Source organism: Quercus robur, chromosome 5, assembly GCF_932294415.1.
Source record: "Quercus robur chromosome 5, dhQueRobu3.1, whole genome shotgun sequence".
Classification (NCBI taxonomy): Eukaryota; Viridiplantae; Streptophyta; class Magnoliopsida; order Fagales; family Fagaceae; genus Quercus; species Quercus robur.
The window spans coordinates 6,785,051-6,804,242 of record NC_065538.1 but is presented as its reverse complement, the minus strand read 5'-3'; the positions used below and the strand labels follow the sequence as shown (position 1 = coordinate 6,804,242).

The 19,192-nt window shown below is 35.5% G+C and overlaps 3 protein-coding genes across 8 annotated transcripts in view; 1 reads left to right on the top strand and 2 right to left on the bottom strand.

Moving 5' to 3' along the window:
• Window positions 1–19,192, bottom strand: part of LOC126724966 (aminopeptidase M1-C-like) — a 34,824-nt gene that overhangs the window by 2,135 nt on the left and 13,497 nt on the right. The gene's annotated exons all lie outside the window — the stretch shown is intronic.
• Window positions 1–19,192, top strand: part of LOC126724965 (uncharacterized) — a 69,774-nt gene that overhangs the window by 44,921 nt on the left and 5,661 nt on the right. The gene's annotated exons all lie outside the window — the stretch shown is intronic.
• On the bottom strand, window positions 230–12,803 carry LOC126724961 (putative F-box protein At3g23970). Of its 6 annotated transcripts, none has more exons than XM_050429411.1 (2): window positions 12,527–12,803; window positions 230–1,830 (listed from the first exon to the last, which is right to left on the bottom strand). In XM_050429411.1, exon 2 carries the CDS (start codon window positions 1,788–1,790, stop codon window positions 510–512), a length of 1,281 nt encoding a protein of 426 aa, XP_050285368.1. In that variant the 5' UTR covers window positions 1,791–1,830; window positions 12,527–12,803; the 3' UTR covers window positions 230–509. The 6 variants fall into 6 exon arrangements, with proteins under 6 accessions (XP_050285368.1, XP_050285370.1, XP_050285366.1 ...); XM_050429413.1 differs by having other exon boundaries at window positions 230–1,827; XM_050429409.1 differs by having other exon boundaries at window positions 230–1,835; window positions 12,527–12,802.

The following is a 19,192-nucleotide window of genomic DNA, read 5'->3' as shown; positions in this document are numbered from 1 at the left end:
GCCTCCGAATAAAGCACCAAGATCTCTTCCCTCAGGAAAACTCAAATCTTATCTCGCATTAAATTAACAATCCACCTCCAAGAAACATCAAATCTACGACTATGACAGTAAATATTATAACAAACAGATTCCACTCCTTATCCCGACATGTGGTTGCTATATAAGGCGCAAGATAGTTCAACAAAAGTTACATATACATTCATCTCATTCAAAATTACAACAACTAGGAAAACAGAAGAGGCCCATGCAAGGCTATAATATTCATCTCATTCAAAATTACAATAACTAGTTTTACATTCAATAATTGATAAGCATCCACTATCCATAAAAAATAGATTATGAAAAATTTTTAAAAATACATATTTTGCTAGGTTAAAAGTTTTGAGGGGAATTCACAAAAGCCTAATTTAGGCAAACCATAATACGGAAACCCCCAAAAGGCAAAAAGCTTTAAAGACACAAGCTAGCATTAGCATTAGCAAGCAGTAGAATAGATAGGCTGCCTTCACTTATAGGAAGGGAGAAGAATGAATGGGAGTTGGCCAACAAGGGAGCACAAAGTTGAAGACATTTTTGCCATCGGAAAAGTAAGGATCTGGCAAATCGCGAACCACTTCCAGTGTTTTTCTGCGCAAGTTGCATGATACCACCTTAAAATTAATCACCAAATACATGATATCCTGGTCATTTGGATGAAAGGCTAGGACCAGCAAAACAGAATATTTCTTGATATACAGCTGGTGCTCTAAGCACCATTTGCCTCCTTCCTCTCCTTTATCTTTGAACTCCCAAACGCATAAAACAGGATCAGAGAAGTAGTCGTAAGGATCGAAGCCCGAAATCCGGGCCATCCTCAAGGCACCGCGAGATACTCCAAGGCGCCCATTAGCGAAGGAAGTGTCCAATTCTAGGGGCTTCTGAATGAATCGATAGCATCCACTGTTGTAAGGATCGAACCCAAAAAGGGAGCCATCCCTACTACACCAAAATAGCAAGCCATTATAAGGAACAGCGGGGAAGGCAAAAGAAGTCAAATCAAATCCTTCAAGGGCCGGGCACGACACCAGAGACTCACTCCATTTACTTGTGTCGGATGAGAATATGTACACCTTGAATTCCGTTGACATGCCCTCAAATTCAGGAATGAGCACCACTCTAAAACTAAACTGAAGAATGTCACCGGAGTTACATATAAACCCAATCAGAGGCCGCCGCCTTACTACTGATGCGGTGTATTGATGTGGAAGTGGAGGAAGGGCAGTCCATTGCCTAGTAATTGGATTAATGACATAGTAAAAAAAGGGAGTACTATGATCACTAACAACTGCAGATTCAGAGCATAAGAACAAGTCATGACACGAAGCTTGAATGTTGAACTCATTGTGGCGTTGTTCTTGATACATTGGTGGAATGTAAGGCAGAGATTTAAAATAAGGTTCCTCCTCCAATGGCAAGAGGAGATGTCCATTCTTTGTTCGCCGATTAGTGCACTGGAGTAGCAAGGTAAAGGGGCAATGATCCACTATTGGCCGACTGTTGTTGTAGTTAACAAAGCATCTAGCGAAAAAAGGATCAGTGATAACAGAGCACCATTCCTTTGAGACAGACTTGCATCGCGTGGCGGATTTCAGATCCAGCCGATGCAATATTTCTAACACTAGATCTATTGGGAGATCATCAATAGCCGTGGCCGTCCTCTTTCTTCGCTTGTGGACATCCGAATTCTCGTAGTATGAGATTACACTACTACTACTACTACTCCTTCTATGATGTTTTCTCATCTCCATCATTAGGATAGGATAGGATTTCTCTCTCTTCTGCCTGCACCTGCTTTACTAAAATAAAAGAATTCTAAAGATTACAATTTTTTTTTAAGAGATTGTCATCAGTATATATAGCCAAAGCCACCGACTAAACCACCGACTATTACCCCCACCGACTATCAGTATAATTTTTTTTTTTTTTTTTTTTTTTTGGGAGTCCTAGCTTCGTTCTAATTAACAAAAAAAAAAGTTCATTCAATTCAGGTTACAAGCAAATGAGAATCTTGAAATGAAATTAAACAACAACAAACTATATATATATATATATATATATATTACCTGGTGGATGATGAGGAAACCTTCACCGCCTCGATGAGTGACCAGAGAGAATTGGTTATATATCGCTCAATCGACGAGTAAAATTCGCCCACTGCGGGGAGGATCAAGAGTGGAAGAATGCCAGACTAAGAATAAACAGAGGGATTTCAAACCCTAATAGCTTCTCACGAGGGCGGATCTTCAACGGAAATTGGATGAAACGCGGGCGTACCAAAATGCCCCCTTCCATTTTCCTTAAACCACTGCGGGGAGTTTTTTTTTTAATTCAAAACAAACGTTCTATGTTTTATTAGAATTAATTCTCTTTTCTTTTCTTTCTTTTTTTTTTTTTTTTTTTTTTTTTTGTCCATTTCTTATGGACTTCATTTCAGTTTTTACAGTATATTTTAAGTTTATTCATCAACTTTTATTAAATATTGTAGTTGATTATCCAACTTTTTTTTTTCAAAATTTTAAATTAAAAATTTTATTTAATAATTGAAAAAACATTTTCCAATTTATTTGTAAAAAATTTAACAGTAGATGACTTAATTGATTAAACTTCAAATTTAGACGACTATAATAAACAAAGGCAAAGTCAAATAGCTGAAATGAATTCTGGTGAAACTTATAGAGAAATTGAAAACAAAATCATCCATGTGTTACTATAATAAACAAAGGCAAAGTCAAATAGCTGAAAGGTTTTACATTTTAACTTTTTTTTTTTAATTACATAATCATCCATGTGTTACTATTTACTATCTTTTTTTTTTTTTTTTTAAGTTACTACCTTCTCAAAAAGAAAAAGAAAAAAAACAAAATTTTTGTAAAATATAAAGAACAAAATAATATTTTAATCTTTTTATTTGGGTAAAATATTATTTTGGTTCTTAAATTAAAGAAAAATTTTGCTTTCCGTTCTTAAAATTTTTTTAAAAAATTATCCCTAAATTTTGTAAAAAGATTTTTTTTTCTTCAATAATTTAGAGTAAAAAACAGAAAAAAAAATAATTTTTTAATAGTTTAAAGATATTTTTTTTTTTAATTTTAAACACAAAAATTGAAACATTTTCAAGAATTTAAGGATAAAAAATAATTTTTTAGTAAAATTTAAGGATGTATATATATATATATATATATATGTGGGGTCATGGGCCCAAAATCATATAATGGGGCGAGGGGCCTTGGCCGAGAGCGTGGTAGTCCAAGTCTGAGGATGAATATCTCCTTGGACTAGCTAAAGCATGGTCAGATATAAGTTCTAAATAGTCAGAGTGACCTTCCAGGAAATTCTAAAGGATAGGAACTCAGGAACATCTAAGGGAAAGCTACTAAACCGCATTTATGTGGACAAGACCAATGAACAGTGCTATCTTGATTACCGCAACTTATAGAACGCTAAAGAGGGTGTCTGATGGGACAAGCACTCAAGTATAGGCTTGGATGATCAACAAGTGGAAGGTCAAGGTCGTTCAAATGGGACCATATAATAGGAGAAACCCACCATGGAAAAGGGGTCCAGGGGATTAACAAAGAAAGTACTATAGCAATCTCAAGAACTCCTGTAATCATTCTCATTCAATATTTATTAGAACAAAACTCTTCGGATTGTGCCAAGGACAAACTTTCTTTGATAAACTCAGTTCATCTCTGTTTAATTGTCATAAACACCATATTAATTGTTATCCATGCACTAAAACCTAGCTTTTTGACCCACTCTCTACAAATTTATTGTACTGTACTCACTGGTCCAAGATCCCATACACCTTGGGTTTGGGCTGCAAAACATGTCCCTACAATTGGCATCGTCTATGGGAAGAGCTTGAGTGTTAGTGAGTGCAACTGTTAATCATGGTAGGATCAAGCTCCCATCAGCAAGAGTCCCTAGAAAAGGCCATTTTGGCGGTGGTGCATGCTACACGAAAGCTTCTCCATTATTTCCAAGAACACACACAGTTGTTGTCATAACTCAGCTTCCGCTCAGGTCTACACTTCGAAGTACTAATTACGTGAAGAGGATTGCTAAATGGGGCACAGTTCTAGGGGCTTTTGACATCAAGTATATGCCCCGTACCTCTGTCAAGGGGCTAGTTCTTGTGGGTCTAGTAGCCCGATTCGCTGAATCCCCATTGAAGAAAGAAGCCGAGAATCAAGGTATGGATGGAAATTCGGTTGGCACAATCTCCCTGCAAAAACTCCTATTCTGGAAGGAATATATTGATATCTTCTAATCTTTTGAAGCAGTTAAACAAAACCTTAACTATGCCGGGTCCTCGGATCTCCTGCTTTGGGGAAATTAACACGCACTGACATCTTTTGAAGCGGTTAAACAGAACCTTAGCTATGCCGGGTCCTCGGACCTCCTGCTTTGGGGAAATTAACACGTACTGGCATCTTTTGAAACGGTTAAACAGAATCTTAGCTATGCCAGGTCCTCGGACCTCCTGCTTTGGGGAAATTAACACACACTGGCATCTTTTGAAGCAATTAAACAAAACCTTAGCTATGCTGGGTTCGAGGACCTCCTGCTTTGGGGAAATTAACACGCACTGGCATCTTTTGAAACGGTTAAACAGAACCTTAATTATGTCAAGTCCTCGAACCTCCTGCTTTGGGGAAATTAACACATTGGCAATATCAAAAGCCCAATTCTTATTGGGCCCAATTCCCATTGGTAACATCAAAGCCTAATTCTCATTGGCAATATCAAAAACTCAACTTACATTGGCACTATTAAAAGCCGAAGCTAATTACTTGGCACTATTTATCGAAAGCCCAAGGTTATCAATACTTGACAAAATGCTATACCATAATTATTTCACTTGAAAGTCCAATAATGAACAATACTTTAGATTCTTAAACCTATAATATTACAAGCTCATTGAATTTATGAATTATCTACTCTCAAAACCCATGGCGATCATCTTATAAAAGCCCATGGAAAGATATGATTATTAGACCCATGACATTTATTTATTTCATATTATAAACTCATGTTCACTATCTATCTTACATCACAATATCCATAATATTTATTTCCAAAACTTATGGTAATTATTCATCCTATATGTCCATTATGATTATCTATAGAGAAACTCATGAGAACATCACATTATTCCATTATAGTGATTGTTACCATATTTAAAACCCATAGTAAATATTATTCTCAAGAAAAATATTGGAGGTCATTATTTAAAAAGTCTCAAAGAAAATATCATTTACAAAGTAATCCATAGCAAAAATTATGAGAAACTATACAAGTTGTTATTTAAAGCCCATGGAAATTAATACCCAAAATCTATCATAAATATTTATTAAAGCTTATGGATTCATTTTATTTCTACTAACAACTAAAGCCCATGAGAAGTAAAAAACCCATGGCAAAGCATGCCCATTTTGTAGGCCCAAGAATCTCATGGAGTAGGGAACAAGCCCAAGCAAAGAAAGGGCCATGTGGCCTAACTAAAGGTGTTAAAATGGAGCAATTCCAGCCCAAAAAGGTCCCAACAAGGGGCTTGAAAGTGGGCAACCAGCCCTTGTTCATCCCTACCTAAAAGCAACTAGAGACTCCTACAAGAGAACCAAGCCTTTGAGGATGAACTAGGGGCTGTCCCATCAGTATTCTGTCACCCTCTGCCTGACGTGAACAGTACCCAAGGGTTGTCACATTAGCTGCAGCCTAAAAAATGATGGAACTCTATCATCTTCCCCAAAACTACACCTCCAATGGAAGGGGAGCTAAAACCAAATTATTCAAACTCCAACAAATTGATACTAAAAATGTTAAAAACGTTCAAGACGTGATTCATGTGCCAAGCCCATGAATTATAAAGGAGAAAAATTGGGAACATATGATTTAGAGGGCATAAAGGGATCTCTAGTGGAACCTCCTGAAGTGGACTAAGAATTTGACACCTAGCTTGGGGTGTTGAATCTTACTTCTTGGGGACCAAATCTCGGTTGCAACATTAGGATTCGCTCTTGATACACGCCTCAATAACATTCATTAAGCTCAGCACCAGAAAACGTGGCATTTAATGCAAAGCACTCTAAAATCCCATCATTACCCAAAAAAGCAAGGCAGCCCCTAAAGTAAATCTTCTTCTTCTGACCAAAAATCTTAGAAAGCTTAACCTTGATTCATCACCTCTGATTAGTCATACGTTTTTGGATTCTTGTCAATTAATGCTTCTCTAAAACCCCATTATAAAAACATACACACCTCAGCCCACAGGAGGGGGGAACCACTCCCTCTGAAAACTCCTGATCTATTTGCCATTTTACTAGTGGTTTAACTCTCTTCAAGCTCACTACTCATCCCCTTTAGCCCACACTCATCTAACCTCAGATATTCTTTTCTCCCCTTCAACCCACACTCTCCTTTAAAACTCTTGGTTTGTTTACTACTTTGTTGGTGATTTAGGTTTCCTCAAACTCACCACTCGTCATCTTTAGCCCACACTCATCTAATCTCAGATACTCTTTTCCCCCTTTCACACAATCACAGCCCATAAATATCTTTCAACTAGTCATAAACAGCCCACCACTTACAAAAAAGTCTTAATCTTAGTATTAATCCCATCTCACTCACTCCAAATAATCCACATTCACCTCATTCATGCCTTATAAATACACCCTCATCAAAAATCTTAGTTTAATACTTGCTACACTAAGCTGGGATCTCTCTCTCCCTTCATTCCATCCTATTTTTCTCTTTTATTTGTAACTATGAAGCCTTTAATCCTTGTTTAGTATTATTATAATAAAGGTCATCATGTTTTGGAAACTATGGAAGTTTTCCCTTATGTTGACTTAATAATAATAAGGAAAAAATATGATTTTTTACCATGTAAACACACTTACTAACCTGAAATTACCCTACCGCTAGAGATAATACCATACAATTAGAGGACTGATTTGAACTATCGAACCAGGGCCATTAATGTACTAATTAAGTATTGTAACGTGTTTTTCATTGGGCTTTTGTTGCTGTTTTGTCATGTGCAGCATTTGTTTCTTGCTTGGATAGGCTTTGTCATCACACCGAAAGCCTTTGGGTACCATCTCAAGAGCCCATAGTCGAGTTTCGGCTTGGCTTCCCAACATCTTAGATAGAGGCATCAATTTCCCCCTCGACAAGTTTCAAAAGTGTTTCAATTCAGGCCTTCCACTAACTTCTGTTAATACTCTACCGTTAAGTGCATTTTTTTTTTCTTTAGTTTTTTATATTAAAAAATGCAAAAAAATAATTTAAATTTTAAAAAAAAAATTTAAGAAATCCCATAACACACCACAAACCCAACGCACAAACAACAAAAAATTTCTTTACATTGATCACGAGATTCATAGCACACAAAACAACAAAAAATTTCTTTGCTTGTTTTATATGGAGACCATTGCTTTCCTTTATTATGTAGTCTTCATTTTTTTTTTGTTCATAAAATGTTTAACAGTGGAATAACCATTCAAGTCTGTAGGAGGCACTTGTTTCTTTTATATTCGGTTGCATCTGATAGAGCAGTATCTACACAACCAAAAATGGCATCCAAACGGACCCAAAATTTTAATATACAAATTCAGAACAAAGCACAGCAAACAACTATCTGGCATCAACCATCAGTAACATATACAATTTACAAATTCCCTACCCACGAACATTGATTATTTATTCAACAATGAAACAATGTTTCTGGGTTTTTCTTTTTTTGTGGTTCATTTGGTTTTTACAAACAAAATCAGAAATAAGAAAAGATTTGACTAAAAACTAAACTTGAAAACCCAAATCAGATCAGAGAGAGAAAGAATCCAACGACACAGACCAAATCGGAGAGGGAGCTTAACCGGGTTGTTCACCAAATCCAAAAGACTTTGAAACCAACCAAACACCATAGCCCAGCCGTGGGTTGGAACTCCAATGAAGGTTCGATGAGAAAACGTAGAGAGAGGAAGACTGGCCTATTCGAACTGAGTTAAGAGAAAGACAACCCCCGCCAATCAAGGATAATCTTCAGTGACCGATGAGGAGTAGAGACTGGTTGACCTTGGTGGTTGGCCATGAATGAATCTTGGAGAGGAGCTCCTTGGGTCCAACCTAGAGAGAGTGGCTAGGGGAACAAAGTTGTTTACTGAGCCCAATCTCTTCTTCTTCTTCTTCTTTTTTTTTTTTTTTTTTTTTTAATTCAAATTAGTTTTCTGCAATTTTTTAATATAAAAAACTAAAGAAAAAAAAAACCACTTAACAATAGAGCATTAACAGAAGTTAGTGGAAGGCCTGAATTGAAACACTTTTGAAACTTAAAAGATTGAATTGACCAAAACTAAAGTTAGAGGACTGAAATTATAAAAGGTGAAACTTAGAAGGTCAGTTTTACCCTTTTTGTTTCTTATTTATGGATCCAAATTATGTACCTCCTATTTTAAACATGGATTGTATTGCTGTAGTGACTCCTCGACTTATTCATAGTAGTACTATTATCAATGATTAATATGCTCCTTATTTACCAAAATAAATAATAAAAAAATTGGGTACCTCCACCCAAGATCTCACATTTAAACACATTTATGAGAACTCATTCAAATTCTAGGGACAAAAATCTTATCCACATTAATTGCAGATGCCAGCCACCTCTTACTTGCCAATGCTTATTTATTTAACAACTTTTTTGTAAGAACCTATATGTGTTTTAGAAATATGTAAAAAAGATTGAAAACAAAAGAAGAGAAAACCATACATTACCTTCTTTTATGAATTCTCCACACTAAATGTGCCATAATTGCACGAAAAAACATCTTGCAATATCATTTTTATATCATAGGATGCTAAAAACAACATTCAAAGACATGATGATTTATTTAGGGAATGATTTCTTCCCATTCAAATTCTCTAATTTCTTTCAATTTTTATTCATACGTGACTTGAGATATGGATAAAAAGTAAAACCTAAAATAAATTAAACACACAAAATCAACTAATGCTACACTCACAATTGACTAGAACTTGGAGGGGATTTCGCCTCGATCCATGACATATGAAAGCTGGAGTGGTCCGAGTGGAAAAAAAAAAAAAAAGAAGGTGATGTAACCTGCTAGACTTTTTTGCATTGGGATTTAAGAACTACTTGAAATAAAAAATTTAGCACTAACCCTTATGTTTTTCTTTGAATCATCACTCTTAACGATACTTACTAGTTATGCCGTTCATGTGCACAGTAAACTCACTTGTATACCCTTTGTCCTTTTGCAATCCATTTTAGGGGAACATTACCAGCAACAAAAAAATTCAAAATAAATGATTGGCACATCTTTGTGCATGGTTTGGGTGTCATTATCGATGTTGTAGCTCAGCTCAACACTAATAATTTCACCGATATTTTCAATGTTCAAGTGCTTCACAAAATTTTGCAAAAATAAAATAAAACTTTGAATATTATCAACTTTGAATATTATTCAATCCCATGGATGAGAAAAAATAAAGAAAGGTAAAATATTCCAACATTTTCAAGTTTAGATAAGGATATTACGGTTTCTTATATGGATGTTTCTTTCATATTTTATATAACCAAAGAATGAATTGAATTAAAGATATCCCAAAGGAGAAAGGGTGGCAATCCAATCCCATCCAATCATATGGAAAATCAAAAAAATATATAAATAATAATAATATATGGTAGCATTAGTTGTAGCATGAAATGAGGAAAATGAGGATGAACAAGCAATTTTTGTGGGGCCCAAAAACATGAACTGGCAGAATTGAGAATCCAACGGTAAAGTAGTGGCTTCTGAGTTCGCAAACAGGTATTAGCCATTAGATTAGAATTCAGATTCTCTAGATTTTTAAAGGTACTCTACTAGTAGATTTCCTTAAATCTTAATCATTCTTTAATGATTTAATAATCTAGATTCTGCCATGTTAGCATTCTACTAACAATAATTTTAATTATTTTGTTTGCAATATTATTTTATTATTTTAAGAATATTGTCAGTGGAATGCTCTCTCTCTCTCTCATATGGTTTGTGCTTTGATTAAAAAACGGAGAGAGTTTAGTTAAAACAAGGAACGTGGGAAAGGCAACACACAAAAAAAAAAAAAAAAAAAAAAAAAAAAAAAAAACGAGATTATTATACAAACACAATCTCTCTCTCTCTCTCTCTCTCTCTCTCTCTCTCTCTCTCTCTCTCACCTTCTACTCTCTTAAACCCTAGCACCCGAGATTCCGATAGTGAGAGATCAGAAGTATTTCACTTCTTCTCCACCGACAATAACTCGTTCAGTACTTGTTGCCCACTGCTTCTCTCTCCTCTGCTCTGCCTGTAAGTTCACTTCAACTTTTTTTTTTTTTTTTGCTATTCCAATTTTCTTATTTCGAATTTGTTTGTATTAGGAAATTTTTATTCTTTGTTTGGTTTCTGGGAAAATAGAGGACAAAAGAGAGAAACGAAATATTGAAATTAGGTTTTTGGTGGTCAGAATTTTTGTCTGATTTCCTTTAGGAAGCCCGACCTTGTAGAATTTTTTATTTTTTTAATGGTATTAACATTATTGAATTTGGTTGTCTGAAGATATAGATACTGAATGTAGCTACTTATTGTTGTCTGAATTATTTGTGTTTAGTTCTGATGATTATTTCTTGAGTCATTTAAGTTGGGAAAAGTGGAATGGTGAGTGATGTGGGGGCGCGAGCGGGCCTATTTTTTGTTTTCTAGTTAGTAAGAATAAGTTTATTGAACAGAGACTACTTCATGAAAAAAAAAAAAAAAAAAAAAACACGAAGCAGCCTAAAAAATTACAACTTGAAAAATATCTACGAATGAGTTGACTCTGTGAAAGATTGAACATAATTTCCATATATGAAACCCGAAGCAAAAGACCACTCATAAAGAGAACTAATGAAGGAAGCTAGCAATGGAGTTGCGTGTGCCTTTTGATGTAAATAGGTAATGGTAAGTGATGTATGTGCGCATTATGGCAAAATCGAGAATGTTGGGACAACCCTTAGGAGGGATGATCTGGTGAAAGTGAATTTCTAGAAAAAAGAGGGGGGAGAGGGAGGGGGAGGGGGGGTTAGATTGATATCAGGTAGGATTTATATATTTTCCTTTTTTTTTTTTTGAAATGTGGATTTATCTTTTACTGGAACCCGTTATTCATTAGAAAGGTGCAGGATTGGGAATTCGTAGATATGTATTAGTTAATGGCTGTCCTATATACTATAAAGTTACATTGCGGGGAGGGAGACAATTTATAATGGATCCCTTTGAGGACACAAGGCTTTGAAGTGAAGAGTTATTATATAAGGCTCTGAGAGGAGGTTGGTAAGCTTATGTTCCATCAATTGTGTGTCATTAGGTGAGACCTTCGCTACATGTAACCTTAGGGTTAATCATATTGGATTGGTGCTTTATGTGCAAAAGATAGGGAGAGAGTGTGTCCTGGGAATTGATATTTGGCGTGTCTTGGGTAATGCCTTCTTTTGTGTTGGAATTTTTATCTTGTTGGAAAGGATGTTTTGGTAAGAGAAGCAATGGGGAGATTTGGAACGCTGTTTCCCCTTGTATAATCTAATGTATTTTGAGAGAAAGAAATGTTTGCTGCTTTGAAGGGAAAGAGAAGCATACCATGAAGTTGAAGTATTTAGTTTGGAAGCCGTTATCTTGTTGGAATGGACGTTTTGGTAAGAGAAGCAATGGAGAGATTTGGAACGCTGTTTCCCCATGTATAAGCTAATGTCTTTCGAGAGAAAAAAATATTTGGTGCTTTGAAGGGAAAGAGAAGCATGCCTTGAAGTTGAAGTATTTAGTCTGGAAGACTTTGTATGACTGGACTTCGACTTGTTAGGCTTATTCCACTGTTGACTTTCTATAGTTCTTGGACCTTGAATTTTCATTAACATCTTTCATATAAATTTTTAATTATTTTTTTAACTGGGCTTTCCACTTGTATACTTGCCATTAACTTGGGTTGCACTCCTTTATTTTTTTTAAATGGATTTTATCACTTATCAAAAGGGTGTGTTTGAACTTTGAAGTAAGCATAACTAATATCTCTATTGATAGAGATGCCAATGAACTCATTTGACTATGATCAGTGGACATCCTCTTTCTTCGCTTGTGGACATCCGAATTCTCGTAGTATGAGATTACACTACTACTACTACTACTCATTTCTCTCTCTTCTGCCTGCACCTGCTTTACTAAAATAAAAGAATTCTAAAGATTACAATTTTTTTTTAAGAGATTGTCATCAGTATATATAGCCAAAGCCACCGACTAAACCACCGACTATCAGTATAATTTTTTTTTTTTTTTTTTTTTTTGGGAGTCCTAGCTTCGTTCTAATTAACAAAAAAAAAGGTTCATTCAATTCAGGTTACAAGCAAATGAGAATACTTGAAATGAAATTAAACAACAACAAACTATATATATATATATATATATATATATATTACCTGGTGGATGATGAGGAAACCTTCACCGCCTCGATGAGTGACCAGAGAGAATTGGTTATATATCGCTCAATCGACGAGTAAAATTCGCCCACTGCGGGGAGGATCAAGAGTGGAAGAATGCCAGACTAAGAATAAACAGAGGGATTTCAAACCCTAATAGCTTCTCACGAGGGCGGATCTTCAACGGAAATTGGATGAAACGCGGGCGTACCAAAATGCCCCCTTCCATTTTCCTTAAACCACTGCGGGGAGTTTTTTTTTTAATTCAAAACAAACGTTCTATGTTTTATTAGAATTAATTCTCTTTTCTTTTCTTTCTTTTTCTTTTTTTTTTTTTTTTTTTTGGTCCATTTCTTATGGACTTCATTTCATTTTTTACAGTATATTTTAAGTTTATTCATCAACTTTTATTAAATATTGTAGTTGATTATCCAACTTTTTTTTTTCAAAATTTTAAATTAAAAATTTTAATTAATAATTGAAAAAACATTTTCCAATTTATTTTTAAAAAATTTAACAGTAGATGACTTAATTGATTAAACTTGAAATTTACTATTTACTATCTTTTTTCTTTTTTTTTTTTTCAGTTACTATCTTCTCAAAAAGAAAAAAAAAACAAAAAAAAAGCAAATTTTTTGTAAAATATAAAGACCAAAATAATATTTTAATCTTTTTATTTGGGTAAAATATTATTTTGGATCTTAAATTAAAGAAAAATTTTGCTTTCCGTTCTTAAAATTTTTTAAAAAAATTATCCCTAAATTTTGTAAAAAGATTTTTTTTTTCTTCAATAATTTAGAGTAAAAAAAAGAAAAAAAATAATTTTTTTAATAGTTTAAAGATAATTTTTTTTTTTTTAATTTTAAACACAAAAATTGAAACATTTTCAAGAATTTAAGGATAAAAAATAAATTTTTAGTAAAATTTAAGGTTGTATATATATATATATATATATGTGGGGTCATGGGCCCAAAATCATACAATGGGGCGAGGGGCTTTGGCCGAGAGCGTGGTAGTCCAAGTCTGAGGATGAATATCTCTTCGAACCAGCTAAAGCATGGTTAGATATAAGTTCTAAATAGTCAGAGTGACCTTCTAGGAAGTTCTAAATGATAGGAACTCAGGAATATCTAAGGGAAAGCTACTAATACCGCATTTATGTGGACAAGACCACTGAACAGTGCTATCTCGATTACCGCAACTTACAGAACGCCAGAGAGGGTGTCTGATGGGACAGGCACTCAAGTATAGGTTTGGATGATCAACAAGTGGAAGGCCAAGGTCGTTCAAATGAGACTATATAATAGGAGAAACTCACCATGGAAAAGGGGTCCAGGGGATTAATAGAGAAAGTACTATAGCAATCTCAAGAATTCCTGTAATCATTCTCATTCAATATTTATTAGAACAAAACTCCTCGGATTGTGCCAAGGACAAACTTTCTTTGATAAACTCAGTTCATCTCTGTTTGATTGTCAGGAACACCATATTAACTGTTATCCATGCACTAAAACCTAGCTCTTTGACCCACTCTCTACAAATTTATTGTACTGTGCTCACTGGTCCAAGATCCCATACACCTTGGGTTTGGGCTGCAAAACATGTCCCTACAATTGGCGTCGTCTGTGGGAAGAGCTTGAGTGTTAGTGAGTGCAACTGTTAATCATGGTAGGATCAAGCTCCCATCAGCAAGAGTCCCTAAAGAAGGCCATTTTGGCGGTGGTGCATGCTACACGAAAGCTTCTCCATTATTTCCAAGAACACACACAGTTGTTGTCATAACTCAACTTCCGCTCAGGTTTACACTTCGAAGTACTGATTACGCGAAGATGATTGCTAAATAGGGCACAGTTCTAGGGGCTTCTGACATCAAGTATATGTCCCGTACCTCTGTCAAGGGGCTAGTTCTTGTGGGTCTAGTAGCCCGGTTCGCTGAATCCCCATTGGAGAAAGAAGCCGAGAATCAAGGCATGGATGGAAAATCGGTTGACACAATCTCCCTGCAAAAACCCCTATTCTGGAAGGAATATATTGATATCTTCTAATCTTTTGAAGCAGTTAAACAAAACCTTAACTATGCCGGGTCCTCGGATCTCCTGCTTTGGAGAAATTAACACACACTGGCATCTTTTGAAGCGGTTAAACAGAACCTTAGCTACGCCGAGTCCTCGGACCTCCTGCTTTGGGGAAATTAACACACACTGACATCTTTTGAAACGGTTAAACAGAACCTTAGCTGGGTCCTCGGATCTCCTTCTTTGGAGAAATTAACACACACTGGCATCTTTTGAAGCGGTTAGACAGAAACTTAACTACGCCGAGTCCTCGGACCTCCTGTTTTGGGGAAATTAACACACACTGGCATCTTTTGAAGCAGTTAAACAAAACCTTAGCTATGCTGGGTCCAAGGACCTCCTGCTTTGGGGAAATTAACACGCACTGGCATCTTTTGAAACGGTTAAACAGAACCTTAACTATGCCGGATCCTCGGACCTCCTGCTTTGGGGAAATTAACACACACTGGCATCTTTTGAAGCAGTTAAACAAAACCTTAGCTATGCTGGGTCCGAGGACCTCCTGCTTTGGGGAAATTAACACGCACTGGCATCTTTTGAAACGGTTAAACAGAACCTTAGTTATGTCAAGTCCTCGAACCTCCTGTTTTGGGGAAATTAACACATTGGCAATATCAAAAGCCCAATTCTCATTGGCAACATCAAAACCTAATTCTCATTGGCAATATCAAAAACTCAACTTACATTGGCACTATTAAAAGCCGAAGATAACTACTTGGCACTATTTATCGAAAGCCCAAGGTTATCAATATTTGACAAAATGCTATACTATAATTATTTCACTTGAAAGTTCAATAATGAATAATACTTTAGATTCTTAAACCTATAATATTACAAGCTCATGGAATTTATGGATTATCTACTCTTAAAACCCATGGCGATCATCTTATAAAAACCCATGGAAAGATATGATTATTAGACCCATGACATTTATTTATTTCATATTATAAACTCATGTTCACTATCTATCTTACATCACAACATCCATAATATTTATTTCCAAAACTTATGGTAATTATTCATCCTATATGTCCATTATGATTATCTATAGAGAAACTCATGAGAACATCACATTATTCCATTATAGTGATTGTTACCATATTTAAAACTCATAATAAATATTATTCTCAAGAAAAATATTGGAAGTCATTATTTAAAAAGTCTCAAAGAAAATATCATTTACAAAGTAATCCATAGCAAAAATTATGAGAAACTATACAAGTTGTTATTTAAAGCCCATGAGAATTAATACCCAAAATCTATCACGAATATTTATTAAAGCTTATGGATTCATTTTATTTCTACTAACAACTAAAGCCCATGAGAAGTAAAAAACCCATGGCAAAGCATGCCCATTTTGTAGGCCCAAGAATCTCATGGAGTAGGGAACAAGCCCAAGCAAAGAAAGCGCCATGTGGCCTAACTAAAGGTGCTGAAATGGAGCAATTCCAGCCCAAAAAGGTCCCAACAGGGGGCTTGAAAGTGGGCAACCAGCCCATGTTCATCCCTACCTAAAAAGCAACTAGAGACTCCTACAAGAGAACCAAGCCTTTGAGGATGAACTAGGGGCTGTCCCATCAGTTTTCTGTCACCCTCTACCTGACGTGAACAATGCCCAAGGGTTGTCACATCAGCTGCAGTCTAAAGAATGATGGAACTCCATCATCTTCCTCAAGACTGCACCTCCAGTGGAAGGAGAGCTAAAACCAAATTATTCAAACTCCAACAAATTAATACTAAAAATGTTAAAAACGTTCAAGACGTGATTCATGTGCCAAGCCCATGAATTCTAAAGGGGAAAAATTGGGAACATATGATTTAGAGGGCATAAAGGGATCTCTAGTGGAACCCCCTAAAGTGGACTAAGAATTTGACACCTAGTTTGGGGTGTTGAATCTTACTTCTTGGGGACCAAATCTCGGTTGCAACATTAGGATTCGCTCTTGATACACGCCTCAATCACATTCATTAAGCTCAGCCCCAGAAAACGTGGCATTTAATGCAAAGCACTCTAAAATCCCATCATTACCCAAAGAAGCAAGGCAGCCCCTAAAGTAAATCTTCTTCTTCTGATCAAAAATCTTAGGAAGCTTAACCTTGATTCATCACCTCTGATTAGTCATACGTTTTTGGATTCTTGTCAATTAATGCTTCTCTAAAGCCCCATTATAAAAACATACACACCTCAGCCCACAGGAGGGGGGAACCACTCCCTCTGAAACTCTTGATCTATTTGCCATTTTACTAGTGGTTTAACTCTCTTCAAGCTCACTACTCATCCCCTTTGGCCCACACTCATCTAATCTCAGATATTCTTTTCTCCCCTTCAGCCCACACTCTCCTTTAAAACTGTTGGTTTGTTTACTACTTTGTTGGTGGTTTAGCTTTCCTCAAGCTCACCACTCATCATCTTTAGCCCACACCCATCTAATCTCAGATACTCTTTTCCCCCTTTCACACAATCACAGCCCATAAATGTCTTTCAACTAGTCATAAACAGCCCACCACTCACAAAAAAGTCTTAATCTTAGTATTAATCCCATCTCACTCACTCCAAATAATCCACATTCACCTCATTCATGCCTTATAAATACACCCTCATCAAAAATCTTAGTTTAACACTTGCTGCACTAAGTTGGGATCTCTCTCTCCCTTCATTCCATCCTATTTTTCTCTTTTATTTGTAACTATGAAGCCTTTAATCCTTGTTTAGTATTATTATAATAAAGGTCATAATGTTTTGGAAACTATGGAAGTTTTCCCTTATGTTGACTTAATAATAATAAGGAAAAATATGATTTTTTACAATGTAAACACACTTACTAACCTGAAATTACCCTACCGCTGGAGATAATACCATACAATTAGAGGACTGATTTGAACTATCAGACCAGGACCATTAATGTACTAATTAAGTATTGTAACGTGTTTTTCATTGGGCTTTTGTTGCTGTTTTGTCATGTGCAGCCTTTGTTTCTTACTTGGATAGACTTTGTCATCACACCGAAAGCCTTTGGGTACCATCTCAAGAGCCCATAGTCGAGTTTCGGCTTGGCTTCCCAGCATCTTAGATAGAGGCATCAATTTCCCCCTCGACAAGTTTCAAAAGTGTTTCAATTCAGGCCTTCCACTAACTTCTGTTAATACTCTACCGTTAAGTGCATTTTTTTTTTCTTCTTCAGTTTTTTATATTAAAAAATGCAAAAAAATAATTTAAATTAAAAAAAGAAAAATTAAGAAATCCCATAACACACCACAAACCCAGCGCACAAACAACAAAAAATTTCTTTACATTGATCACGAGATTCATAGCACACAAACAACAAAAAATTTCTTTGCTTGTTTTATATGGAGACCATTGCTTTCCTTTATTATGCAGTCTTCATTTTTTTTTTTTGTTCATAAAATGTGTAACAGTGGAATAACCATTCAAGTCTGTAGGAGGCACTTGTTTCTTTTATATTCGGTTGCATCTAATAGAGCAGTATCTACACAACCAAAAATGGCATCCAAACGGACCCAAAATTTTAATATACAAATTCAGAATAAAGCACAGCAAAAAAACTATCTAACATCAACCATCAATAACATATACAATTTACAAATTCCCTACCCACAAACATTGATTATTTATTCAACAATGAAACAATGTTTCTGGGTTTTTCTTTTTTTGCGGTTCATTTGGTTTTTACAAACAAAATCAGAAATAAGAAAAGATTTGACTAAAAACTAAACTTGAAAACCCAAATCAGATCAGAGAGAGAAAGAATCCAAGGACACCCATATTGGATTGGAGAGAAAGAATCCAAAGACATAGACCAAATCGAAGAGGGAGCTTAACCGGGTTGTTCACCAAATCCAAAAGACTTTGAAACCAACCAAACACCATAGCCCAGCCGTGGGTTGGAACTCCAATGAAGGTTCGATGAGAAAACGTAGAGAGAGGAAGACTGGCCTATTCGAACCGAGTTAAGAGAAAGACAACCCCTGCCAATCAAGGATAGTCTTCAGTGACCGATGAGGAGTAGAGACCGGTTGACCTTGGTGGTTGGCCATGAATGAATCTTGGAGAGGAGCTCCTTGGGTCCAACCTAGAGAGAGTGGCTAGGGGAACAAAGTTGTTTACTGAGCCCAGTCTCTTCTTCTTCTTCTTCTTCTTCTTCTTTTTTGTTTTTTTTTAATTCAAATTAGTTTTCTGCAATTTTTTAATATAAAAAACTAAAGAAGAAGAAAAAAAAAAAAACACTTAACGATAGAGCATTAATAGAAGTTAGTGGAAGGCCTGAATTGAAACACTTTTGAAACTTAAAAGATTGAATTGACCGAAACTAAAGTTAGAGGACTGAAATGATAAAAGGTAAAACTTAGAAGGTTAGTTTTGCTCTTTTTGTTTCTTATTTATGGATCCAAATTATGTACCTCCTATTTTAAACATGGATTGTATTGCTGTAGTGACTCCTTGACTTATTCATAGTAGTACTATTATCAATGATTAATATGCTCCTTATTTACCAAAATAAATAATATAAAAATTGGGTACCTCCACCCAAGATCTCACATTTAAACACATTTATGAGAACTCATTCAAATT

Bases quoted from the DNA above. Each gene is read 5' to 3' on its own strand.
- LOC126724961 (XM_050429411.1), bottom strand. From the start codon at position 1,790: ATGATGGAGATGAGAAAACATCATAGAAGGAGTAGTAGTAGTAGTAGT.